The sequence below is a fragment of the Aspergillus eucalypticola genome (genome assembly GCF_003184535.1).
Source record: "Aspergillus eucalypticola CBS 122712 chromosome Unknown BO83scaffold_55, whole genome shotgun sequence".
NCBI classification, from domain to species: Eukaryota; Fungi; Ascomycota; class Eurotiomycetes; order Eurotiales; family Aspergillaceae; genus Aspergillus; species Aspergillus eucalypticola.
In genome coordinates, this window is record NW_020290329.1 from 36,857 (window position 1) to 63,670 (window position 26,814).

The following is a 26,814-nucleotide window of genomic DNA, read 5'->3' on the forward strand; positions in this document are numbered from 1 at the left end:
CATTCCCCGAATAATGTACCCCATTGTTCAAATATTTGAGCCTTAAGTTCATAGGGGAAAAAAATAAAATAAAAATAAAAATATTTATTTATTTATTGATCGTTGAAGTAACTAAAAAATGATTGACTGACTAATTGCGGGCTTCCGTCATTGACGCCATTCCCCGACCAGCTAATCATCAATCCGTCTTCTCTCTCTCAGCTTTTTTTTCTTACTTGAGAGCCCCTCCTCCGCCCCATCCCTCCGACCTTTAAGTTCCCTTGCCTGCCAGTGGCTGTTGTTCTCCCCTCACATCAGCACTCCATGCTCTCCTGCCCCTCTCTCCGTTCTCGTCCCGCCCAGGCTCTTAAGAACCGGCTTCTTCTCTCCCCAATTTCTAGCATTCGCGCCCGCTCCTCTCCCATCGTCGCGACACCTTTGCTTCAGGGTAAAGGCATTGCTACAGCCACCCCGTCCACCATTCTTCCCCGACAAAGCACTCTGGCTCTCCGCTCCTCCTCTTCGGTCGCACCCCGTCTCTCTGCTCTCACTAGACAATTCTCATCATCCTCCTCGGCTGCTGACGCAAACAACATGGCCCCCACTGAGGTCAAGCAATATGACTACATCGTCATCGGTGGTGGTAGCGGTGGTAGCGGTAGCGGACGCAGAGCTGCCGGCTGGTATGGCGCAAAGACCTTGATCGTGGAAAGTGGTCGCTCCGGAGGTACCTGTGTCAATGTTGGGTAAGATGCTTTTTTTTCTCTCTTCCTTCCTTTCCCCCTTCTATTTGAGATAATCTTGGTCGTTAACGCAGTATCATATCTGCAGCTGTGTCCCTAAGAAAATGACCTGGAACTTCGCCTCCATCAACGAGACTCTCCACGTCGCCAAGCACTACGGCTATGACGTCTCCGAGAATGTCGACAAGAACTACCGCCACTTTAAGGAAATCCGCGACTCCACTATCAAGCGGTTGAACGGAATCTACGAACGCAACTGGGGTCGCGAGGGCATTGATCTTGTCCACGGCCGCGCCGGTTTCGTTGAGCCCAAGACCATCGAGGTGACGCTCGAGGACGGCTCCAAGGCACGGTACTCGGCCCCTCACATTCTGATTGCGGTCGGTGGACGGCCCAGCATCCCGGACATCAAGGGCGCTGAGCACGGTATCACCAGCGATGGCTTCTTCGAGATCGAGGAATTGCCGCCCAAGATTGCCGTTGTCGGTGCGGGATACATTGCGGTGGAGTTGGCCGGTGTCATGGGCGCCGTTGGATGTGAAACGCACATGTTCATCCGTGGCGAGACGTTCCTGCGCAAGTTCGACCCCATGATCCAGAAGACTATGACGGAGCGCTATGAGGACTCCGGCATCCACATCCACAAGAAGCACCCTGGTCTCAAGGAGGTGCAGCTCATCCGCGATGGTAAGGGCAAGGACAAGCTGCTCAAGCTTATCTCCAACGACGGTTCGGAAATGGAGGTCAACGAGCTCCTCTGGGCCGTTGGTCGCTTGCCCGAGGTTGAGGACCTGAACCTCGATGTCCCCGGCGTTAAGCTGAACAAGTCCGGCCACATCGAAGTCGATGAATACCAGAACACCAGTGTCAACGGTGTCTATGCGCTGGGTGATGTGACTGGTCACGCCGAGTTGACTCCTGGTATGTTTTCCCCCCTCCATGCTGTCCCCTGCTCTCCCCTCTCGTATCATGGCCAAACTAATACCAAACCAGTTGCCATTGCCGCCGGTCGCCAACTCGGCAACCGTCTCTTCGGCCCTGACGAAGTCCGTGACTCCAAGCTTTCCTATGACAACATCCCCACGGTGGTCTTCTCTCACCCCGAGGTCGGTACCGTGGGTCTCACCGAGCCCGAAGCCCGTGAGCGCTACGGCGATGACCAGATCAAGATTTACCACACTCGATTCACGGCCATGTACTACGACGTGATGCCGGCTGAGGAGAAGAAGAAGAACCCGACCGAGTTCAAGCTGGTCTGTGCCGGTCCGGAGGAGAAGGTTGTTGGCTTGCACATCCTGGGTCTGGGAGTGGGCGAGATGCTCCAGGGATTCGGCGTCGCTGTGAAGATGGGCGCTACAAAGAAGGACTTTGACAGCTGTGTGGCTATTCATCCTACCAGTGCTGAGGAATTGGTTACATTGCGGTAGACTAGATGGGGGTGTACACTAAACTCTTATTTATAGGTTATATTCAGATGTATAGAGTATATACAGAAATGATGAGACTAGAATTGTTCTTATGACATCAGTATAGCTTAGTACTTACGAATCATGATTGTTTTCGTATTGCTACATCAAAAGTACTGTCTAACCATCCTCTTGATCATCTCTCCATCCCAACAACTGGCATGGCTACTATATATCTGTATCAGGCCTAGCGGCCCCCCGGAAGAGGCATTGACCCGCTCCGACCACATAACCACCAGCCGGCCAATCAGAGTCCCAGGCGGGGCTTGTCGGCAGTGCTCGGGGCCAGTTCTGGAAGCCGAGGCAGTAGATAAGACAAGGGAAGCGCGCATCGGCCTGCATATGCACTCCGTCCCGCCTGCACCTCGCTCTATTCTCATCTCCCCCAACCCCGATGAACGTTCCAGGTGGCAGTCGCAAAAGAAAGAGAATGTCCAAACTATCCCATCAACTCAAGGCGCTGATCAACGCCCCGGCAGCGCGCCCCAACACTGTCCCCGCGCCGTCAAACATCCAATCTATATACAGGAAGATCCAACAAGGCGCGCAGTCGCAGAACCTATCCCAATCATCATGGCTAGCTCTATCGGTCGGTGTTCTCTTCCCAATTTTTCCTCAACTTGCAGCATCAGCATCCGCAGCGGTAGCTAACCTCTCCTCTACCCTCCAATAGACAGCCACCACGATGACGATGAACTCCCCCGAATCCCTAACAGAGCTGTACCAACTCGCCAGCACCTCCCAATCCGCCAAAGAGAGCCTAGCGACAGCAGAATTCATGCGCGAAGTCGGCCTGAAATGCATCAGCTTCAACGGTATCCCGCGAACCATCAACTGCCTCAACGCCTTCAAAGCCAGTCTTCCCGAGTCGATCAGTTCGCAACTATCACAAACACCCACCCGCACACCCAACCCCGAGAACATCCAGGAGATATGTACGAGGGGCCAGAACCTCTGGGACTCCATCTACCGACCCTTCGAGAAGAAGCTATACAATAAGCTGGCGGACTCGCACCCGGACTTACCTGTTCACATTCTGAACGCTAACTATGGGGCCCTGCTGTCTGATCCGAAGCGGACTACTGGTGCGAGTGTGGGCAGATTGGCGACGTCGGTTGTTGCGATCGCTTGTTTGAGAGCGCAGACGGGGGTTGGTCCGCAGGTGACGTCACATGTGTTTGGGCTGAGGAAGGCGGTTGAGGATGGGACGTGGGTGGCTGATGTGGAAGCAGAGGAGGGAGCCAAGTGGTTGGCTAGTGATGAGGGAAATACTTGGATTATACGCAGTGTGGATAGTATTGTTGAGAGCATTGGTGAGGGGTTGGGATCGAATTTTGCACCTGCTAGATCGGCGAAGATATAGATGGTATATAATCATGTATTATAGAAGGAACCAATGTCACTACATCCTAGATGAGAATATGAAAGAAAAGAGTTAAAGGGAAACACCCTGGAGGTACTCTTCAGAGATGGCAACTTGCTCATTAAAACGATATTACCTTGCCATCTATCAAGTACTATATTTATGAGTGCTCATCCAAGTACTTCCGTATCCAGAGACACCTCTACGGTAAAAACACGCTGCTTAACAATTCCACATCGCTAATATTTGATGATAACGCTAACTAGTATTATACATGATAAAATCTAAACTACTCCGTCTACCCTAGTTCGTCCACCCCTTAGGTCCCGCCCAAGTACCCTTGACCAAAGATTGGTAGTACACCCAGGGGAAGAAATGCTTCTTGAGATGGTAGAACGAGCGACGAGGAACAGCCTGGTCAATACCGAACCAGTTACCGAAAGTCTCCTTGGGCTCACCACCATACTTGAACTCGGCAAGCAGGACCTTGCCGTATTCCGTGACCAGAGGGCAAGAGGCATATCCATCATAAACCGCATCAGTCGGCTTGCCCTCCATAGAGCGCAGCAGGTTGTGCACGAGGACGGGGGCCTCGGATGTGATAGCGGCCGCAGTTTTCGAGGTGGGCAAGCTGGAGGCATCACCGGCGGACCAGACGTTAGCGTACTTGGTGTGGCGGGTAGTGCCGGCGTCCACATCGACATAGCCAGCCTCGTTGGCCAGAGCACTGTCCTTGACGAACGCGTGAGGACCCATCTTCGGCACAACGTGCAGGAGATCGAACTGTCTCGTCACCTGCTCCTGGCCATCAGGGCGGGCGAAAGTGGCCTTGTTGCCGTCGATGGCGACCAGGTCGTGCTGGAAGAGGCCTTCAACACCGCGCTCCTTGCGCAGCGCCTCAAGCGCAGCGCCGTACTTAGCGACGGCGAACATGGAGGGCATGCCGGTAGCGAAGCTGATGTTGATGGGCGAGCTGGCCGGGTTGCTGGGATTGTATAGACCAGCGCGCTTCCAGTAGTCCAGGGCCATCCAGAGGATCTTCTGCGGGGCACCGGCACACTTGATGACACCGGCGGGTTGAGTGAAGATGGCATTGCCCTTCTGCAGCTTTTGCACGGTGGTGAAGACCTTGTCGCAGGTGTCGTAGCCGTAGATAGAGGAGACCAGGGAATCCGGGTTGGCGAGAGCCTCCGGCAGACCCTTGACGCTGCCGTAGTTGATGTTGATGCCCGGGGCGACGACCAGGTGTTCGTAGTTGACTTTGTCACCGTTACCCAGGGTGATGGAGTTGTTCTCCGGCAGGAAGGTGCCCACGCTCTGGTTGTAAAACTTGAACTTGGGGTCGATCAGGTCGTGCATTGGGCGGCGCAGATCCTCCTTGGTCTTGACACCACCACCGACCAGGGTCCAGCCGGGTTGATAGTGATGCCACATGGAAGGATCGACCACGGCAATGTCATCTTGCGAGAACTTGCCCGACCGAAGCAATTGATGGCTGATGGCCAGACCGGCCGTGCCTCCGCCGACGACCACCACCTTGTGGCTGCGTGCCACGGGGCTCACCGGTGCGGCTGTTGCGAATGTCCGCTGTGCTGCTGCTGCTGCACGGCCAGCCGTAGATGCTGCCGACGTGACGTTGCGGCAGAACATTTTTTTTAAGTTGTATATCTTAGCGTTGTGATTGATACAATGAAGGGATGCAATATACACAGTATGCACAGGACAGAAATTGAAGCTTTGCAAAGAATTTGGGGAAAGGGCCACGAGCTGGACGAGACCCGCGTTCCTAGAGTCTATAACCACGCCACTAGTACAAAGTAGTCTTTATTCCCCAAAGTTTTCGGGGCTCCACTGTTCAAGTACGATGGCGTGATCACTGCTCGGCGACTTAGTCATCAACTGTCGGGCCGTCTCGGTCGCCGATTGTTGGCCCTGGTCGCCGACCGGCTCCCCGAAAACTTATCTACAAACTAGATAATATCGGAATCCTCAATGGACTCACCTCATCCTGGTACTGAATGGTGATGGGTATACGAGTTGTGGATGAGTAAAACAAGAATGGTCTGACTTGTGATGCAGTGGAAGATTTCATTCGCCAAGTCGCAGCCGTCGCTGGCATTCCTCCCAGGTCTTCGTGTAGGTAACGGCTTAAATATCATTGACAATTGAGTATTTTCTATAGACTCGGTCATAGAACCATCCGAGTGTTAAAAAAAAAAAAAAAAAAAAAAAAAAAAAAAAAAAAAAGAAAGAAAAGAGTGCGGTAATTTCGACGGGTGGTCTTCTTGAAGGGTGAAATCCGGAAATCTGATGCAAGCTGTAAACCATCCCCGCTGGATATCCCCGTCTTCTCCGACGTCGATAAATATATCTGAAGCCATCAACCCAAAGTGTGCTGGCTTGCCGACTTTTGACACTCATTCTAGTAGATGATCGTACTATCCAGAATTATTGTCGAGAAACATATTAGTCCCTGTTCTCACTGTGCCGTAGGGCCCTGGAACAAAACACGGAGGCAGAAAGAGGAACCGAAGGGATCTATATCTGGTTATGCTATAGCACCAGATGGGCGAGACTTCCCCGGGTTCATCGGCGTTCGTCAGCTCGTAAACGCTTTGCATATTCGCCGATCCATCATAGCGACCCCATGACTGCTCCTCTAAGAGGCTACGTTGACAGTATAGACAAGCCATAATTTCCCACGGTTCTATGGACTGCTCGCAGGCTCGGTACTCTGTGTCCCGTCCATATCAACTAGGAGTGTCGCTCAAGTTGCAAATCCAATTGCGGCTGTCTTGACAAACTCGGCCCAGAGCTGAGTCCACTTGGCCCTCTGCAGGCGATGCAGTACTTTCCTCTGCCTCCTGTCCCAATGATCTATCCCTGCCAACTGACGTCTCCGCCAGCGAGCACCGTCCCTGCAAGGTCACCCGCAAGTGTGTAACGCCCAAGAGACGCGCTTAAGATGAGATGTCAACTGTTCCAGTAGTCGATGAGCTGCCTAAACTTCTTCCACTGCATTCACCGCGGCCAGTTACAGAGATACATCACTGGCTAACAGAACTGCAGCATGAACATGTTCCATGACTGACCACAGTCGGCATGGATCCACGCTCACCAGCGGGCAGGTATCGTCCCTCAATAACCGGAGATTTAGGACTATTCGTGCCGGTCGGTAAGCCTAGCTTTCTAAAATAGTCATGTCTGTTCTATGTGATGCCTTCGAAATAGAAGCGGCGGTGCAGCAAGCAGAGCCGAGTAAGCGCGCTGAAGTGCAGAACTAGCTGCTGCCAGGCCACGTACGGTCACTCTTCGCAGATGGCCTGACTGTGTTGGATACTGACCGGATCAAGTTGAAAGAAGTCAGGCAGACCCCTCCATTGGTCTTGAAACTGGGCATCAAACTCCAGAACAGCATCGCGATCACACTTACTTGGGTCCAATCCACTGGCTGGTTGTTGGTTGACAGTTTCACCCAAAGAAGTAAGTTCGATTCGCACGATCAAGGCTGACATGGCCGCCGTAACTGCTCGAGGGAACCTACAGGTCACACCGGTGTCGATAATTATCTGATAATCAGTAGTACGTGGATGTGAGACTGTCATTTGTCAGCACTGGGAGATGTATGTATCTTCTTGTGGTTCACGGGAAAGACAAGCAACCTGCAGAGATTATTGTTCGCGTTTTAGGAACAGTGGAGGATGACGACCGGATTACCAGTCGATGAGACCATGTGCCACCAGATGCGCTGTTGTACTTCAAAATCCATTTTATTACAACCCTTCCGTCGCCGCTGCTCACGTCCCCCCGGATTATCTGAGCAATGAATGCGCATCGCCCGTGCCATCAAAAGGCCGCGGGCACGTAGTAAATGCACTGTGTTTGAAGGCCATTGGCATTGGTGTGGAGGTACATGAGAAGACTAACCACAGCGAGAGCGGTGATTGAGGGGGGACCAATATGATTTGAAAGTTCGAGTATTAGTTTAATCTATGCTTCATAGACGTCTTTGGCTTGGGCAGGGCTGGCTTGCAATTACAGCAGTTCGGGGGTCCCGACGACAGCAAAATTGGGAAGACAGCGGGGAATAGAAGCAGGGTCGCATCCACAGACAGCCCCCCACGGCTTTGCATTTTACTTTAGCTTTCATGAGGGTGCGGGTGGGCGGACTATGTAGCACGCCGAAGTTCTACTGCATGATGTGGATGAAGTGATCAAGAGTAGCCGTGTCTCATGAATGAATGAACGGGGGACATCGATATAGGGATTATCGGTCAACGGCCCCCTGGTAAATATGGTTTATCTTGTGAATAATAATGGAGAACTGAAAGCCGTTTCTGGGGGTGGGTTTGACTTCCCTAAAACGAGAGACATGTACACTCCGTGGCAAGGCAAATCTTAGAGCAGGAGACCTACTTCGAAGGAGGTTGACGGGAAAGGCGACGAATGACGCCTACAAACAGCCATTTCCAGGGCCTGAGTACGTACCCATGTCTGGGCGAGATTGGTATGGGAGAAGTCGTCTCCCTTTGGACATAGATGAGAGATGTAGAAAAAGATGATCGAGGTGGTGCGCGTGCTTGCTTGCAAGACCGTTCGGCATAGACATACGAGACAGCACTCCGCGCTCATCGGTGCCTGTTGATGATCAGACTGTACTTCTGCATCGTATGACAAGGACAAATTGACCGTAGACCTGGATCACTACTAATCCCGCCCCTTTGAATAGAAAAAAGAGGATTTTATAGACGGTGTGAGTCATAGTAGTATCCAGTAAAGAGATAGGTGGAAAGCTTGAGGCCTGAACGACGCAGGATTAGGGTGAAAATGGGGCGTCCTCCCCAGACTGACTAGACATCCCGAGTCATTTGGCGAGGGCTCGGGCTGTACGATGTAGTCGCTTCCAATGCCAATGACTCCCCGGCTTTATTTAGGGCATATGGGATAAGAGGGAAACCCCCGAGCTAGGGTGCGAAGGTATGTAGGAAATCCTACTCCGCAGAGCAGTATAGAGGATTTGAAGTACATGAACGGGGAATAAAAAGTGGAAAAAAGATGTTTGCAACATCAAGGCCATGATAACTCATACTAAATTTGAACGCTCCAATGGCCGGTTCAGAGCCTGGCGCACCATCTTCGGGTTCAAGGGAACATTTCATCGCTAGTGTATTGCAGCAATGCACGTGAAGAGAACTAGCCAGGGTTCCGTTTCGGGTATCCCCAAAGCAGATACCACAGATAACTCGGACCCCAATGGGGTAGCTCATCAGCCCGTTAGCAGATGTGAGGGACTACAGCACAACGTGGTGGCCTGATTAGCCCTCCGCATAGGTCTGTTCTGCTCCCCTTCTCCCCTCCGTTTTGCTGCTCACTGACAATAAAAGGAATTACAGGGCTATAGTCGGCATTCCCGCCACCGGTGCTCTGGTCGACGACACGGGAACAACTGGGCATCACTGATTACGCTTTCCGGATCAATCATGGCGTTGGGAGCTATTTGCCTCAGTATAGCTCGGGCCCAAAAGCGCAGGTGGAATCCCTTAACAAAAGTGCAGGGGTATGGTTTGGGTCAAAGACTGGAACCTGGGATCCTGCACGAACCATGCATACAACAACAGCTATTGCTGCGTTTCTCCGTCTAGCGAGAAAGAATAGATCGTTTACCTGGGGTTAGTTCTCTCATTTGTGCGGTACTGGATTGCTAGGGCTTTCTGGAAAGCAGGATAAGCGTCGAATAGCCCGAGAGTTTGCAGACTAATATGGGGAGATTGCAGTCAATATCGCAACATTAAGATAGTGTGACTGATGACAGGGCGGCACAACGGCGGACTATGCCCAATCTGGCAAAGCTAACTGCTAGTAATAGGAAAGTCACAAATTCTATCTAAGATTCTCGACCGGATTCTGCCCACAGGATACAGTTGAGCGGAATGGTAAATGTCCGACTATATGGAACACTGTAGCCGAATCAAACAGCTCCCAGAGTTTTGGCATGGTCCGACGCGTAGCCAAATCAGGAGGATTGCACGTTTGTGGACATCCTCACGGGCGGTAGTGATCCGTTGTCGGGCTTATCTGATCGCGGGACAACCGCACTACTTAGTCAAGTGGCTGGATGTGTTTACTGGGTCCTGGGTCAACCATGGATGGTCAATGTAGGGGGGAAACCACGTTATATCCCATCCCCGGCTGGAAAATGTGACTTCAACAGTGGCTCCGTTGGAATTAGCCGACCGCGCAACATCGTGGAGCGCCAAGCTGCAGTCTTCATCTTTTTTTCCTTTTCCTTTTCCGGGAAGAAATACCGGAAAGTTTTTGTTTTTCTGTTTTGCGGGATCAAAGGAAGCGAAGGCCCCACATCCCCTGCAGGATCTAACCCTAGATAGATAGCCATCTTTCAATACCATACGGTATATACGATACATTTTTCGCTACAACTGCATACTGGTCACACAAATTGTCTCTTACGGGTGGAGACTGACGGGCTAAATCCTCAGCCTGCATCAACTCCAATTTACCTAACACTTTTCTCAGGCAACTTCAGATTGGCGTAATTACTGATGTATCTTACACTTTAGCTTCTGTTACAGGATCCACCAGCGTAATATTACCGTTCGTCACCCTCGTATTTCATCGTCTGGCAAGTATCATGTCTTACAGTGGATTTTGATGGTTGATTTGATGCCCACCTCTGGCTCATCGTGGCCATCGCACTAATTGCGCCCCCTCCCTCCCTCCCTCCCTGCCTCTTTCGCTCTCTCTCCACTCCTATTTCCACTGTTAATCTGCCCGTACAATGGTAGCCTTGGCCTCCAAGATGTCCGCAATCCCAGTTGAGTAACGTAACGAGACCGGCCATCTAATCTGGGCCTTCTTCTCCCCTAGACGAGAGCTTTCAATACGTAGTATCTATCTAGCCCACCCCGATGGCGCAGATGATCTCCTCCATTCGGATGTCTGCAGGACCCCTGGTTGAGTTTTTCTCGAACTGAAGCTGGTCCACTGTGGAACCCCCCTCATAGTATTCTGGCAGCCGAAAAGCGGCCTTGTTCGCCCATGACGCACTGACAACGCCGCGTCGTCGAAGCAATAAATCAACCGCGGCGCCGGCCAGAATTTCTGCTGCTGTCCAGGCTTCCCGACCATCGACCCTCGTCGCCATGGCATTCTTCACCAAGCTGGCGGGTTATCCCCGCCTGCTCCTGGCCGGTAACCCCTCCAAGTACGATTTGGGTACCTTAGTCTCCGCCATCGTGTTTGCCATCGGTTCGGGTGTCCCCTTTCCCATCATCGCCATCGTCTTCGGTCAGCTCCTCGACAACTTCAATGACGTGACCTGCACCGAAGAAAACGGCGGAGGCAGCACCTCCTCTGACTCCAGCAGTATCAACCATGAGATTCTCCTGATCGTTTACCTGGCAATCGCCCAGTTCGTCCTCATCTACGGCCACCTCACGTGCTGGACCCTGTACGGCGCTCGTCTGACCCAGCGCCTCCGTGAACGTTACCTGAAGAACCTCCTGCGCCAGGAACCTTCCTTCTTCGATAACCTGCCTCCTGGTGAGGTAGCCTCGCGACTGAGCAGCGATATTCAGACTATCCGCTCGGGTACTTCCGAGAAAGTCGGCATCACCCTCGCAAGTTTCTCCTTCTTCGTCACGGCGTACATCGTGTCCTTTATCAAGTATTGGGAGCTGGCTGCCATTTTGCTTTCCTTGATCCCGGCCTACCTTCTGATGTCCTTCGTGGGCAGTCATTACATTGAGAAGTACTCTGGGCTCATGTCGGACTATGCCGCCAGTGCAGCATCCATTGCTTCCGAGGCCCTGTCGAACATCGTCGTAGTGCAGGCCTTCGGGGCCAATGCCCGCCTGGAGGAAAAGTTTGCTGGTGCGCTCAAGTCAGCTGAAACCGAGGGTCTGAAGAAAGCCACCGCTGTGGGTATCCAGTCTGGTATTTTGTACTTTATCGCCTATTCGGCCAACGGTCTGGCTTTTTGGAAGGGAAGTCACCATATCGCCAATTCAGTCAGAAATGGCACGGGAGGTGTCACTGTTGGTGCCACTTTTACTGTCATTTTTGTCCTGATCGAGGGTGAGTTGATCGACTTGTACTGTTCCCTTAGCCAATGCTAACCATATGCATAGCTACTCTGCTCCTGAGTCAGGTCGCTCCCTTCCTCCACTTGTTTGTTGCCGCTACCGCTTCGTACGAGAAACTGCGCGAAGATATGGATCGTGAACCCCAGATCGACAGCACCGGCGAGTCAGGCATCCGTATCTCACAAGCGGAGGGCGGATTTGAGTTCCAAAATGTCACCTTCCAGTATCCGTCACGTCCCGAGGTTACCGTTCTTGACAACATCAGTCTCTCGATTCCCGCCAACAAACACACAGCTTTGGTCGGTTTGTCAGGAAGCGGAAAGTCTACCATTGCAGGCCTTGTCACTCGATTGTATGATCCGGTGGACGGGAAGATTCTCTTCGATGGTCACGACTTGCGTGAAGTCAATGTCCGCGACTTGCGCAGCTACCTCAGTCTGGTTCAGCAGGAACCCTCCCTGCTCGACCGCTCTCTGCTGGAGAACATTGCCCACGGCCTGATGAATTCGAGTAACCCTGATCACGACCGCCTGAAGATGGCACTGATGAGCTCTGACCTGACTGACGTTGCCCGCGAAGTCCGGGAGGGCCAGGATCTTATGGCTGCCGCTGAGAAACGCGGCGCGGAAATTGTCGAGGTCGTCAAGATGGCCTGTCACGCTGCGAAATTGGCGGATGCGGATACCTTCATTTCAGCACTGCAGCATGGATACGGCACTATGGTTGGATCTAGCGGACGCCTCATCAGTGGTGGACAGAAGCAACGTGTCTCTCTAGCTCGAGCCCTGATTAAAGACCCTGCTGTCCTCATTCTGGACGAAGCCACAGCGTCGTTGGACTCTCGCAGTGAACAGCGCATTCAGCGGGCCATCGCCGGCATTGCCAGTGGCAGGACCATGATCACGATTGCTCACCGTCTGTCAACAATTACCAGCGCCGACAACATCATCGTCATGTCCAAGGGCAGAATCCTGGAGCAAGGAACTCACGCTGAGCTAATGGCCAAGGAGGGCGCGTATTTCGACCTAGTCAAACTGCAGACGCTTGGAACCTCGTCCACCAAGACTGACACCTCCGCAAGTGTGGACAGTATTAGCAAGTCTGACGACACCTCGCTGACGGAAGCTGAGAATGAAAAGGCCAGTCTCACCGGGGAAACCCTCGAGAAGACGGAGGAGACCAAGGTCTCAGAAACCGAAACCCCAGCCGGCGATGAGGCTGCTGAGGAGGAAGAGCTGGAGACTCCTAAAAAGTCACTGTGGGCACTGGCTAAGGGATATGCCCCTTCACTGCGGCCACACCTCCTGTATATATTCCTCGCCTTAATTGGTTCCAGTATCGTCGGTGGAGCCTTTTCTGGTGAGGCTGTTATTTTCGGTAACACCGTCGGCAGCCTGAGCATCTGCCACAGCGCCTCCAGTATCAGCAACCGCGGTGACTTCTACGGACTGATGTTTTTCATCCTCGCTATAATCGAGTTCTTCGCCAACGTGGTCAGCTGGTCCGGCTTCGGTTGGGTGTCCGAGAAAATCGTTTACACTGTTCGTGTTCTTTCATTCCGCTCGCTGTTCGAGCAAGACCTGCATTGGCACCAGTCCAATGGACGCAGCCCTGCCCTACTGCTGTCGTACATTACACGTGATGGCAACGCCCTGGCTGGACTGAGCGGTTCGGTCATTGGAACGCTCTTCTCAATTACAGTCAACCTCATCGCTGCAATCATTCTCACGCACATCATTGCCTGGAAGATTGCCCTTGTTTGTCTGGCCCTGGTGCCGCTGCTCCTTGGTGCCGGTATCATGGAGCTGCTTGTGCTCGGCAAATTTGAAGAAAAGCACGAGACTGCCTACACCAAGTCGGTGGACATTGGAGTGGAAGCAATCACCTCCATCAAGACCGTCTCCTCCCTGTCTATTCAGCAGGATATTCTCCAAACCTACCGCGCCTCTCTCAAGGGACCCCGCATGGAGACCCTCGTTGTAACTCTCCAAGCCAGTCTCTGGCAGGCCATGACTTACTTCCTGGGCAACCTCGTCAACGCGCTCGCCTACTGGTGGGGTGCGAAGCAGATCATCAATGGCACCTACACGCAGACACAGTTCCTGATTGTGGTGTTTTCCCTGCTAGTCAGCGCCCTACTCTGGAGTCAGATGTTTGCACTGGCTCCAGAACTGTCCAGCGCGCGTTCTGCTATGGCCCGCATCCTTAGTCTGATTGAGATCGGTTCCGACAAGATGCAAGGCCGGGTGCCAGACCGAAGCAATTCTTCCCACGATCCTGAAGCTTCCACCACTATTGAACCCAAACTTACCACCCCCGCCAGCATCCAACTCCGTGACGTGCACTTCGCCTACCCTGCCCGCCCAGACATCCAAGTCCTCAAGGGCCTCACCCTCGACATCCAGCCTGGTAAATTCTTCGCCCTTGTTGGCCCCTCCGGAGCCGGAAAGTCGACCATCATCTCCCTCATCGAACGCCTCTACACCCCGCAATCTGGCAGCATCGCCATCGATCACACAGACCTGAAGAACCGATCCCCCAGTTTCCGCGACAGCATCTCTCTCGTACCTCAAGAAAGTGTTCTCTTCGAAGGCACTATCGCCTTCAACATCGGGCTCGGTGCGCCTCCGAATCACACCGCTACGCAGGAGGAAATTGAGGCTGCCTGCAAGCTGGCTAACATCCACGATACCATCATGGCTTTGCCAGATGGATATGAAACTATGTGTGGACCGAATGGCAACCAATTCTCTGGTGGACAGAAGCAGCGGTTGTCGATTGCGCGTGCCTTAGTACGCAAGCCTCGCTTGTTGATTCTGGATGAGTCTACGAGTGCGTTGGATGCAGAGAGTGAGCAGTTGCTGGAGGAGGGCCTGGAGAGGGCAGCACAGGGTATCACAGTCGTGGCAATTGCGCATCGACTGAGGACAATCCGCAAGGCGGATGTTATCTGTTTGATTGAAGCAGGTGTCTGTGTCGATCGTGGAACACACGAGGAGCTTATGGAGCGATCGGCGAGCTATAGGGAGAATGTGTTGCATCAAACCGTGGAGTAAACCTACGGTCATCCTTTTCAATTATTTAATAGACTTTAATATAGAATCGCTTGCATGCTTGTATATACCATTCAGTTATGATTCGTTTGCAAAAAGGCAGTTTAACATTCAAAATTGTTTCTTCTTCGATATTTACAAGACTTCTGACCGTGTTGTAACCATTGTCGTAGTAGGAATCATTAAGCACTTAGTCTTTAGATGAAAAGCATGCTTGCAGTAAGCTCCCCTAACCATAGTCTACTCAACAACCGCCTCGCAAGCAATGGTGTATCAGCTGGATAAGTAGATAATATGACATGCCAATGAGTAGGATCATATCGGCTTCCCCTCTACCTTTAGCATCCCGTTTTCGGCCTTGATTACTATCGCTACAAAATAATCATAAACGGCCTTAGTGATCCCATACTTAGAATCGTGTTCACCACCGGAACCAGGTATTTCCGATGCCAGAGTCTTGGGCTGTTTCAGTGCCTTGCCATAGCTATTCAGGCAGCTAGCTAGCTTGGTGGCCTAAAGATTTGCAGGTGTGTCGGAAAAGAGCGACCCGAGAGCCTATCAATCAGCTGAATGTGGGCGAGGTCGTTTCCTGTGTGTGTGTAAATGCTCTGTTTGCGCTAGTAAGACACCTAGTATGAGGCTAGTAACAATACTAGTAAATAACAAGTGGGGATATTGATTGATAAGACTAATCAGATCTGATAGCTGCAAAAGTCCACAGACAATTGAGAAATTGTCCGACCAAGGCATCCGGAAGAGTTTAGTTTTTAATTTATTCCAAGGAGTTATGGATAGAATTCGTAGGTGTAATTAATCCCTCAAATTCAATCGTTTCTCTGAGCCATGGGAGATGCATATTCCCCGACCAATAGGAATTTTTTGGTGAGGTTCCCAGCTTGTTGGTGCAAGTAGCTGCAAGCGAGTTCTGCTGCATAAAATTTTCTTTTTCTCGTGCCAATATGTTATTGGGAATAGAGCTGGGCTGTTTTGGGAGTTCTCGCCACCATACAGTAGTCTAGTCCGTAGTCCGAGTCGTATGATAATCGCGCAGTCTAGCCCGAACCAGAGTTACCACCGACGAGTATCTAATCTAATCTGATTGTCGCTTGATGGAAGAGATTCAGCTGGAACCTGAAATTTGAGTCAAGTTTTGGGCTCTGAAACGAATCGAACCTAAACCGTACTTAGAGAGTCCATTCGTCTTGCACGTGGCTTTCGTGGGATTATTCGGGCTGTTCTTGCATGCAACAAGGTTCGAGCTTAGTATGCAGGGTAGCTGGAGTGTAACTGTAGCTGGCGGATGGCGTACTGTACGCAGCAGCAGCGCTGGCTGAAATGATTGACATTCTACATGCCTCATTGAACCTATTGCTTGAATTCATTTCCACCAGAATAAACCTATTTATGGATCATTCGACGCGCACTTAAGGATAGCTACTGTGTTAATGACAGCCTCCTTCCTGCCCAGTAATGCTGCAAAACCAGACCGTCATTCCTCCGTACATCTAGTCCCCCTCTCTTGCCTCTGCCTTTCCTCCCGCTAAATTCTCCTACTATCCGGCGGCAGCTGGGCCAAGAAAACGGCAAGTGCATTAGGGTTACACCGTGTACCATCTAATACTTGTATTGAAATGAGGTGTAATCCACAATGTCAATTCAGTACCCAACTGTCACCACTTTACCGTATACACTCACCCACACCAAAACAACCGTGTCTCACTCAAGTTATCTGATTGACCCCACCAGCATCCGCACCATCCCAAAAACCCCCTGCCTAAACAAAAGCTATAATAAAAAGATTAAAGAAAATGAAGTCAAGCTAGGAGATTCTATGACTCATTTTTATTACATCCGAGCAAACTTTTACCTATTACCGAAGGACAGCAGCTGGTCCTCGCTAAGAAACCTGATCCTGCCAAGCAACTTATCTCGGATCAGATAACTTTTGTTTCCAGTCACACCAGTCACATGTTACCCGGCCTCGGACTAGTGGATTTTACATCGCGCTTACGGTGGGCATTTCGGAAGCGGCCATCGGGCATATGTGTATTGTGTCATTTCACTGGTCCGAAGATCGCACCCTGGGGGAAGTCGACGTGGGCCTGTTATTGGAGGGTTATGTCTTTATACCGGTCATATGCCTCCTTTCTAGGCTGGCCACATTATAGTGATGGGTTCAACAACCGCAAGGGGGTTGCCAAAAAGCAAAGGAATTTGTATACAAAAAGGCCACTGTTGATAATTTACAATGTGATACAAGCCCAGAAGTAATATAGTTGCAAGTGATTATGTATAGTGAATTTGTGGATTGGAGTCCGCGACGGGTCTTGTGCAAATGCTCTATCCCAGATCACCTTTGCGAATGGAAGATGCTGCTGATATGCTAGCCAGGCGTTCTCCACACTAGTAGTATTGCAACTGAGTTATCCTGTATTAGAAAGGGTCTTTGATGTTTTACGCCAAACGCGGTCTCCAGTGTTGTCGAAATGGTTGATCGAAAAGGTGCAAAAGTCTTGACTAACGGTAGCTGTCGGGGCCATTTCAGTGTTTTGCTTACAGCCGTGCTTATTTGCTACCATGTACTTAGGCTTCAAAGCCCGGAAGTACCCACAATTCGCCTAGTGAGAAGAGCCGTGCCGTATGAACCCTTCGGAGGTTGAAGAGGCAGATGTCGGGTTTTCCTTGTACTCTGTATTTCACTGATACTGTGGCTGTAGCACTCATGCCTCCACAGGTCCCACCCTCACCTCTTCGCGTCTCCGGAGTTCGGCCAACTCCTGTGCTTTCTCATCGGCAGCCCGTCGCTTTTTCTGCCTGCTCGCGAACCGCTTCTTTCCACCAAACTTGAGCTTCGTAATCAGGTCTGCGGCCTGGCCCCGGGTCAAATCTCCAGGCGCAATCCGGCCATTCCGAATTTTGGCTTTATTTAGCATCGTTACCTGTGCTGAAGTGGCCGGATGCTGACGCCAGGGCTGCCGGGTGGAGATATACCTTTCATCAAACTCAGAGGCTGCGAAGGTATCAGCGGCACGAACTGTGGATTCAAAGTCCATGCCAGTAGCGATCAGACGTGGTCGAGTGTATTGGGTCGATTCGGTAGCAGACTTGAACTTCATCACATGGTGAACTGTGTATGTAGCTGACGGATCAGCTTTTTGTCCCTTGTTAGATGTGTTCTTAGTCTTCTCGAGGGTTATCCATCCTGTTGAGTCAGACAGTGTGTATTTATCCTCATCTACGCGGACCCAGGCGTAGCGGCTGAGGGACCGGATATGCTTCTCAGACTTCATATCATGAATGAGGTCGTAGATGGTATCGTACTTGGTGAAGGTGAGTTTGATGTCGTCGGTTGTGTCGGGTTCCTCAGTGGGTGTGTTTGTCTCTGGCGGATAATCGGTGCGATCTTCGGCACCCGTTGAGGCATCCTTCTTCTCTCTCAGGTCCTTTGCTCTCGCGTTTTCTAGAAGTTCGTCTGGGTGTAGTCCAAAGAGTGTAGGGGTAGAAAGGACCCCAGTGTCCAGGGTAGCCACCATGTCAATTATATGGCAGTCCTTCTTCCCAGGGTGCAGTCGTAAGCCTCGTCCGATCATCTGTATGAGAAGATTGCGAGACCGTGTCGGACGCGCCAGCAGGACGCAGTCAATATTGGGAATATCTGTACCTTCTGTGAATAAGCCACAGTTAAGAAGCACGGGATACTCCTGATTCTTGAAAGCACGCAGCTGTTCATCGCGCACATCCCTTGGAGTTCCCGCCGTGATATACCGAGCGTCAAAGCCCAGTGCGCGGAACGCCTCAGTAAGCTGTCTGGTGTGTTCAACGTCGACACAAAATACCAGTGTAGACTTTCGATCATGTGCGTTAGCCAGCCATGCGCGTACAGTGATATCATTGGTTCTCGTAGTATTGACGGCTTCAGAGAGCGAGCTGATAGCGAAGTCACCGAATTTGTCTTTCCTAACGCGTGAAAGATTGGCTTCCGACCGAACAGTGGTAAAGATGGCATTAGAGAGCCACTTTTCGTCAATCATATCCATGTAATCCTTGTGATATACTATATGGTCGATTGCGGCACCTAATTTGAGTCCATCGAAGCGTGAGAACGTGGCAGAGACTCCGACAAGAGCCGGCGAGTCTGGCGAAGGGTTATTGAGGCCAAAATGTTCTAGTGCAACCCGGTACGTCGGTGCAACGATATGATGTGCCTCATCCACCAAGACAAGTTTAAAACGTCTAGGATCAAATTTGGAGATCCTATCCTTGGAGGTGAGACTCCGTATGGAAGCAATGATGATATCCCCAGAACCGGAGGCGACACTATTACCCATCTCAATCTCTACATCTCGATTGGGGTAGGCAAGGCGGCAGTGTCGGGCAGCTTGCTCAACTAGCTCTCTTCGGTGAACCAGGATAAGGGTCTTGTCATGGACACCATTACGCGGCGGTATTCGTCCGATTAATTGGGTGAAGATGACCGTCTTCCCCGCGCCTGTGGCAAGCGAGACACCTAGACGTTTGTGACCCTGGGCCAGATGATCCAGCACCGACTGGATGCATTCTTCTTGGTAGTCGCGGAGAACAATCAGCGGGGGTTCTGCTGGGGCTGTAATTGCTGAGGGAAGGGCGTCGGATGTTACTGTAGAGCGGAAGCGCAGGTGCGGATAATGGATCGACGTAAGGGACCACCGCGGACCTCTAAAAGCCCTCAGGACACTGGAAACAGGATACCTCCCCAGTTTCTGGCGAAGGCGATCCATTCAGATGCCATGAAGCAGAATCAATTCGTGAGAGCCGTGCGAGTGACTTCAGGCTGGATGCAAGTATGGTGATGGGAAGCTGTTCGGCATCGGAAAGCAATTATTCCGAAGAAGCTTGAGATGAGGCTCTCTCTCGCGCGCGATCATGTGACTGTAGCTTTTACGTTATTTCCCCGAACAAGAAGACCCACAGGCCACCCAGTAATACTAAATTAATTCTTTGAAAGGTCCACCGTATTGTATACGGGGTATATAAAGTGAAGTGTTATGTATGACCGATAAATGAAAGCGTTCATTAATTCCCTACTACTTAACTCCGTAGCTCCAACTTATTTTTTTCTCTGATCGCTTCGCCGCCCTCTTTTCCTACGGCAGAATTCGGGACTGGAACCCCTAGGCGGTGAGCATTACTTCGATGAGTCAGCAGAGAGCAAGCGGGACGACAATTTCTCATCTGCGTTCAACCCATTCCGGACTCGAGAATACTCAGCGGTCCTTGAAGTGCTCTCACCCAGCACTTGCTTGCACGCCAGCCCAAGTGCCTTATCGAACTAATTATATTCCCACCCCCTCTTAGAATACCCTAAATTCGGTCAGTGCTTCTACTCCTGCCCTGTTTTGCCCCCCGATTCCCTTTTTGGTAATTCTCCTGCTTTTCCACCAATCTCCCTCTATTCAACTCTCGCCTCAGGCGGGATCGACGCCTCACACTTCATATTTCATACTCCCCCATATATACGGCTATCCGGGGTGAAACTATCCTGTCCCTTCACTTTACTGTCTTTACTATCCACCACCCTCACGATCATTGTCGCCATGATGGACTGTGCTGGTAACCCAACTAACACTAACATGCAGTCTCGTGACTGGTGCATCCGGCTCACGGTATCATCATGCCTGCCGTACACGGGGACTTGATGACCACGGTCGTCCCCACGGAGAAGGAGTTGCCCCTTGACATTGTGCCGCGGCAGGTCATACTCAGGGACCGAGTCACGGTCGCCACGCTGGTCCCCTTCACTTCAGCGGATGCGATCCCCCGATCTCTATTAGCTTACCTATCCGATCAGTTGAACAAGGAGATTGAAGGTGGTGATACCTATGCCATGATTGATCCCATCCCCTTGGAGCAGTTTGGGCCGTATTGGTTCTCCAATTTTGGCGCGATCATGCTCATGGGGGACATCAAGAGTGTGCAAGAGGTTCAAGCACTGGGTCGGAACCGCGCCAATTGGTCCAAGATCTGCTTGGGCAGCTTCAATATCCGTCCCAATTATCCCGGTCGTAGTAGTCACGTCTGCAATGGCATGTTTCTGGTCACCGACGCCGCCCGAAACAAAGGTGTAGGTCGACTGATGGGGGAAGGGTATCTCGAATGGGCTCCTAAGATGGTTAGTATACCAAATACCAGTAATCTTGACTCAAACCACTATTCCTGTTGCCTATCATAACTACTTAGTACTCCCCCTTAGCCACTTCTTACCCTACCTCATCGTTACGGTCTTTGACCTAGTAGACATCCGGCTAACGTTCAACAGGGGTACACATATGCGGTCTTTAACCTGGTCTATGAGAGTAACGTGGCATCTTGCCGCCTGTGGGATGCTCTGGGGTTTAAGCGGATTGGCAGGGTCCCCGGGGGTGGTCGGCTCATTTCCAATCCCGGGCAGTACGTAGATGCTATCATCTACGGCCGGGATCTAGGCCCGGAAGGGGAAGATTCTGTCACACAAGATCGGTTTGACAAGATCCGATACTATCTCAAGCATTCCAAGTATCCTAGGGGGGCTGACCGGGCCGAGAAAAGTCGGCTTCGGAGTGCAGCTACCCACTACAAGTTGATCGGAGGTAAAGATGGGGACGGTGAGAAATTGATGCTGAAAGACAAGGAGGTTGTGTCCGACCCGCAGCAGCAGTACGATATTGCCCGGGAGATGCATATGCAGCAGCATGCAGGTATCAACAAGACCACAGCTGCCATTGCGGTCAAATACCATTGGGTGCGGATTAAAGAAACGGTCAGTCGGGTGATCCGGGACTGTCCACAGTGTAAAGAGATCCTCAAGCCGCCTTTAATTAATGGGATTATGCACGAGGGTACCCCCGAAGATGATGAGGACGATCTGGGAATCGATGAGGCTGACTTGGCGGAGAATGATGTTGACATGGCATCCAGCGATCCTATGGGTACGCATGCGCTGATGGACCACGCCGCCATGGATGCTCACAATACGAACCCATTTGTGACCGCCCATTCGGTAGTGCAAGGATCAGTGGATTCCATCACCGATTACACGGGCTTGCCGCTCGACCCACAAATCATCGACATACATCAGCAGCTCCCTCGATTTCATACTCATGATACTATGACCGATCCATATACCCACGCTGCACATAGTTTACATGCATCAAGCTTCGAAAATGATGTCCGTCATCATGCGACCCATGACTATCATATGATGGTTGATCATCCCACCGACCCTGATCCGTCCGCGGCGCTTCATCAAGAAGTATTGGGGCTGGTACATTCTCAGGCACACGACGTCCATCACGAGCAGATTCTGGCGAAGTATCAGTACGTGGATCAGCCGGATGATGGCCTGGATTTCACATGACATACATCCCTGTTTCTTTTACTTATACCTTTTACTTCGTCACCATCTCTCTTTCACATCTTTCATCGGGTCCTTTCCTTGCTGGACCTACTCTCAGCAGTACTAAGTTAGGGTTTTATGCATATTTCTCGGCGTTGGTTAAGGTTGGAAGGAGTTGGTCTGTTATGGAATGCTGAGCTATTATATTAGACATGAACTGAATGTCAGTGTTTACGGAGCGCGATATAACTAAAGATGAATGTATCATATATTAATCAATCACAATGATGACGCCATGCCATGAACACGCTTCCCTGGTTCTTAAGTATCACCACACACCAATTCAAGATATGACTTCAAGCTTCATGACATTTCGGGCACCAAAGACTTGTTGGCCAAAGCTTTCGCGCTGAATAATCGTACGGTCAATTGTCCAGTATCGAATTTTATAATGCCGTTGAGGGAGTCGGATTTGCGATTTACGCTACAGAGAAGATCTCTGCTTCGACTCAAGTCGTTCCTGGTGATCATATGCGCTCCCTTGACGAGTGGTTCTACAGACAGCAAATGAACCTACCACCTGAAAAACTCGCTGCTTTACCACTACCAGTGGTCTCTAAACCAGCTGGACAGCATCATATAACACAACTTTTCACAGGATAGCAATGATAAGAGATAGTCAGATCAATGATACACTAATATACAATGCCTTTATACATATGGTAGGACAGGCAACTATAACTACACAGAACGAGAAACCACATAAACCCAGCCCATATCATCAACGCCGCCTATATCATGCAAGCCCGCTAAAGAAAAAGGCCGTCAACAGGCCCTGCGAAATGGTTTCACTTTTCCAAAAATGCCGATTATTTCTCCTCCTTTGTTTCCTTTTCATCTCCCTTTTGGCCCCAATTCCATACATCCCATATATGCTCCTTGATCAGGTCACCATATCCTTTGCCCTCCTCCAAGGCCTTCTGTTCCTCCCTTATTCTTCTCTCCTTCCACCCCTCCGTCTCACCACCCATCCAGATTTTCTCCAAGGCCGGCTTCTCCTGTGCTTGCCTAGCCTTCAGCCTCTCCAATTCCTCGCCCACTGCTGACCCCTCTCGGATCTGTGCATCCCTCGCTGCCTTCAACTTGGCTTGTATCTCCTGCGCCCGTTGGCTTGGCAGATCCGACAATGCTGTAATAGGGTTCCTTGAGATCCGGGCCTCGATCCGATCCACGATACTCCGCCCGGTGTGTTCGCGTGTGAGATGGTTTGCCGAAACACAGAAGGCGCTGGTCAGAAGAACCGTCAGGTTATCAAGCTTTCGAGGTGGTAGGGCAATGAGAACAGGCGATGCAATGAGAAAGGTGTATGCGGCCGCGGTTTTGAACCGCTCGTAGTCGGCTTCTCTGCGTGACTGGAGATCGTCTGTTGAAGATGGTGTGGTCATTTTGTTGATGGCGGATTTGTTGCCTTTAGCCTTTGGGGTATTGCGTAATGATGGTTATTATGGTAGGAGTCAACAGACTCAAGTAGAGCTTTGGGGCGTATTTGCGATTGTAATTGTAGTGGTCGTAGATCGTTTATCGCATCTTCTTCGAAGGAAATTTACGGCAGGTGATCCAGACCGATGGCGCAGTCAGGTGACAGACACCCTTCGACTGTCATTCATATGGAATTTTCACGTGATGTGTTCTGGCAAGCATATCGTCCAGCCATCGTTACTAAGAATTCCTGGAACAATCGTTATCAATATAGGGGCAATTTTTATTTTTGCTTTCTCTATTGAGTTTGAGGCCATGTGCGATGTGACAGTCAAAATCAAACACAATAGTATTAACAGACCGTCAACGGTGCACATGATCCATATGTAAACAACACAGACGCCTCAGGCAGAAGGTGGATCCTTGATCAACCAGCCAAACAGTACATCATCCACCGCATTCTTGACCTCCTTGCATGTTCAGCAGCTCCAAGCCCAAAATGCCCTCCCCCTCATCGATTTCACTGTCCACATCTCTCTTAACCGCAGGATACCTCGCCTTCCGCGGTCTCACTCCTCCAAACCTTCCTTCCAGCTCCAAGGGTAATGGGCCGCCAGACCGTATTCGTCTGCTTGCCGGCTCGATCACCACCATCATACTACATCTCAATACGGCCTGCATCATCTACCACGCTCTTCTTGCGCTGTTCTATATAGATCGCAGTAACAATAATGCTAAGGGGCTGACCAAATCTGGCGATGGAGTGTACCTCCAAGCAATCTGTCCCCACCGGACCAGCCTCGCGCCGCATCTCTTCACCTGGACTATCACATCTACACTCTGCCTCGTTTCCATCATCGTGGGCGCCTTGCTTCGGCTCTCTGCATTCAAATTTCTAGGTCGGAACTTTACCTTCCAGCTGGCGCAACCCAATACCCTAGTAACTGGGGGTTTGTACCGATTGGCACAGCATCCCAGTTACACAGGGCTGTGGTTCCTCGCAGCAGGATACCTGGGATTGGTGATGCGGTGGGACGGTGCAGTAGCCTGTGCTATGGATGATACGATGCTTGAGCGACTATCCGGATGGGGAGGATGGGTAGTGGGTGTAATAGTAACAGGGTTGATCTATTCAACGGTGATGCGCGTGCAAGACGAAGAGGGGATGTTGCGGGACCAGTTCGGGCGGGATTGGGAGGAATGGCATGTGAGGACGGCGCGATTCATCCCATATTTAGTATAGTAGATACTGTTTGATAGATATATATATACTTGAATTGAAGTCAAAAGACTATGTGAATACTATATAATTCCCTGGCCCTAATGCTATAACCAGCCACCGGAACAACTCCGATTCTCCGACTCCGCATCTCCGCCAGTCCCGATGATCTCACCTCTTCATCCTCCGGCTCAAGCTCAGCTCTCCTCTTCCCTTCTCTACCTTCAATCCACTTACCCACTCTCCCCAACAACCATTCAATTGCAGCTCCCACCAAACACCATGGGTATTCTCAAACGCGCCGCCAAGATCACCACCATTGGTGCTGGCATCGGCACGGCGTTCTTCTTCGCAGCCGTCCGTCACAACACCTTCGTGCCGATGCCCACAAGCGACCCTCTCTTCCAGCACCCGCTGTACCAGAAACTCAATCCCAACAACAACCCCACAACCCATGACCTCTGTGTGCGTCGCGTACCACTCAAGGACATCAAGCCCGCCTTGCTGGAAAAGCCAGGCCGACTGACCGAGGCGTTTTGCGCCGGAGTGTGGAGTGGATTCGGTGCGTCACATACACCCACCCACCCAGCCCACTATAAAAACACAATAAACTGGACAAACTATCTAACTCCCTGCTCGAATGATTAAAACAAACAGGATACGCCTATCAACGCCGCTACCTCTCCAAGAAATACGAAGGCCCCGAAACCGCTTCTCACCTCTGGACACGCGCGGACCTACGCGCCGCAACATACGACGTGGGCACGCTGATCACAGATCACTTCGAAGTGGTAGAAAAGACGCCGGAGCGGATTGTCGTGCGGTGCGGAGATTCGCCCCGCAAGAAGGACGTGCGGGAGTCGGATGGACTGTTTGAAATTTCGACGGAGGTCAAGCCCCAAGAGGGAGTTGCGGAGTTCCGCCTCAAGAGTCTGTTTTTCCAAGGCAAGGGCAAGGCGGAGAGTGAGCCGATGCCCTCGCATGTGGTCTGGTTGCATCAGCAGTATACGAAACTGTGGTTGGAGACGGCGTTGGGAAATATTTGGCGGTGATTTACTCATACCTGAGGGATGGAGGCATTTGTAGTGTGAGATGGGCATCTAATAGATCAGTTGCCGCATATATTAATTCGATGGAGACTCGCACCACTAGCTGTCTACTTACCTGTCATGCCCAGACTAGTACTGCAGCTTAACAACCCAAGTAGTGCATACGGAACAAGGACCCAAATTACTATGCAGCGACATCAATACTTGGAGCAAGGGTCACAGGAGCCACCAACAGTTCCAACCAAACCTAAAATTGATCGATATACTTTGTCACGAGATTCAGCAACAAGCCTAGGAGGCACCACCGCTGTGAAGTATACATTGACCAAGGACATTACCCTTGATTAGTATACGTACGAACTAATGCAACCCCGCCTTCCGTTCCCCAAAAATATGGTACCAACGCCAAAGTAAAGAGAAGCAAGGGGAAAAAAGGGGGAGAGTATAACCTGGCAAGTCTGAAAGCCCATTACTGCGGATGTCACCGAGCAGACTATTAGCATGCCTTAATGAAGAACATGTTCCATTGTTCAAAGGTAATTACTAGAAGCAGATCGCGAACCATAGTATTGTTTGCGGCAATATATATATATATATTTATAAGAAGGATTTGGTGTTCTTCTCTTCTTCACGGTAGACTGGTAGTCTACATGTAACGGTACGGTGAGACCGTGTTTACCTCCAAATTTCTCAGAAGGATATTGGCTGATATGGTATCCTGGTGGGAGGTTAAATATGAGATAGAAGATGGTTTGGAATGTTTGTGTTTTGTAGTTGAGCCTAACATATGATCCACAGGCTAGGTAGCGGATAGCATCTTGTCCATTGCTAGAGATGATAGGATATCTTTTGTTTCGAATGGTTGTTGAGACGACGAAGGGTTGCTTGTTCTTACAGGATCTTTTTATTCTGTCACCTACATAGATCCACGCCAAAAAAGAATGGTATAATATAAGGTTATTAATTAGTGGAGTATAACTTTTATACTAATGCAATACAATGTAGCGGGG

At 50.9% G+C, this 26,814-nt stretch overlaps 8 protein-coding genes across 8 annotated transcripts; 5 read left to right on the forward strand and 3 right to left on the reverse strand.

Annotated features, from left to right (window-relative positions):
* Positions 1 to 214: 214 nt before the first annotated feature.
* On the forward strand, positions 215 to 2,227 carry glr1 (glutathione-disulfide reductase GLR1). Its single transcript, XM_025532552.1, has 3 exons — positions 215 to 725; positions 811 to 1,643; positions 1,716 to 2,227. The coding sequence occupies exons 1-3, from the start codon at positions 304 to 306 to the stop codon at positions 2,147 to 2,149; spliced, it is 1,689 nt and encodes a 562-aa protein (XP_025381809.1). The 5' UTR covers positions 215 to 303; the 3' UTR covers positions 2,150 to 2,227.
* Positions 2,228 to 2,618: 391 nt separating this feature from the next.
* BO83DRAFT_327425 (uncharacterized protein) lies at positions 2,619 to 3,551 on the forward strand (the record flags this gene model as incomplete). The annotated part of the gene is made up of 2 exons (XM_025528084.1): positions 2,619 to 2,777; positions 2,862 to 3,551. The coding sequence occupies 2 exons, from the start codon at positions 2,619 to 2,621 to the stop codon at positions 3,549 to 3,551; spliced, it is 849 nt and encodes a 282-aa protein (XP_025381810.1).
* A 302-nt stretch (positions 3,552 to 3,853) lies between these two features.
* Positions 3,854 to 5,348, reverse strand: BO83DRAFT_383791 (NAD(P)/FAD-dependent oxidoreductase; the record flags this gene model as incomplete). The annotated part of the gene is made up of 1 exon (XM_025532553.1): positions 3,854 to 5,348. The coding sequence occupies exon 1, from the start codon at positions 5,199 to 5,201 to the stop codon at positions 3,855 to 3,857; it is 1,347 nt and encodes a 448-aa protein (XP_025381811.1). The 5' UTR covers positions 5,202 to 5,348.
* A 5,363-nt stretch (positions 5,349 to 10,711) lies between these two features.
* BO83DRAFT_373659 (ABC transporter ATP-binding protein) lies at positions 10,712 to 14,728 on the forward strand (the record flags this gene model as incomplete). Its single annotated transcript, XM_025530049.1, has 2 exons — positions 10,712 to 11,645; positions 11,699 to 14,728. The coding sequence occupies 2 exons, from the start codon at positions 10,712 to 10,714 to the stop codon at positions 14,707 to 14,709; spliced, it is 3,945 nt and encodes a 1,314-aa protein (XP_025381812.1). The 3' UTR covers positions 14,710 to 14,728.
* Positions 14,729 to 16,988: 2,260 nt separating this feature from the next.
* BO83DRAFT_350745 (DEAD/DEAH box helicase) lies at positions 16,989 to 19,493 on the reverse strand. The gene has a single exon (XM_025528918.1). It carries the CDS (start codon positions 19,461 to 19,463, stop codon positions 17,427 to 17,429), a length of 2,037 nt encoding a protein of 678 aa, XP_025381813.1. The 5' UTR covers positions 19,464 to 19,493; the 3' UTR covers positions 16,989 to 17,426.
* Positions 19,494 to 20,356: 863 nt separating this feature from the next.
* On the forward strand, positions 20,357 to 22,078 carry BO83DRAFT_327390 (putative histone acetyltransferase Spt10; the record flags this gene model as incomplete). Its single annotated transcript, XM_025528082.1, has 2 exons — positions 20,357 to 20,854; positions 21,002 to 22,078. The coding sequence occupies 2 exons, from the start codon at positions 20,357 to 20,359 to the stop codon at positions 22,076 to 22,078; spliced, it is 1,575 nt and encodes a 524-aa protein (XP_025381814.1).
* Positions 22,079 to 22,735: 657 nt separating this feature from the next.
* On the reverse strand, positions 22,736 to 23,626 carry BO83DRAFT_383795 (uncharacterized protein). The gene has a single exon (XM_025532554.1). It carries the CDS (start codon positions 23,500 to 23,502, stop codon positions 22,927 to 22,929), a length of 576 nt encoding a protein of 191 aa, XP_025381815.1. The 5' UTR covers positions 23,503 to 23,626; the 3' UTR covers positions 22,736 to 22,926.
* A 227-nt stretch (positions 23,627 to 23,853) lies between these two features.
* On the forward strand, positions 23,854 to 25,996 carry BO83DRAFT_373669 (methyltransferase family protein). Its single transcript, XM_025530050.1, has 3 exons — positions 23,854 to 24,743; positions 24,873 to 25,317; positions 25,413 to 25,996. The coding sequence occupies exons 1-3, from the start codon at positions 24,012 to 24,014 to the stop codon at positions 25,805 to 25,807; spliced, it is 1,572 nt and encodes a 523-aa protein (XP_025381816.1). The 5' UTR covers positions 23,854 to 24,011; the 3' UTR covers positions 25,808 to 25,996.
* Positions 25,997 to 26,814: the final 818 nt, after the last annotated feature.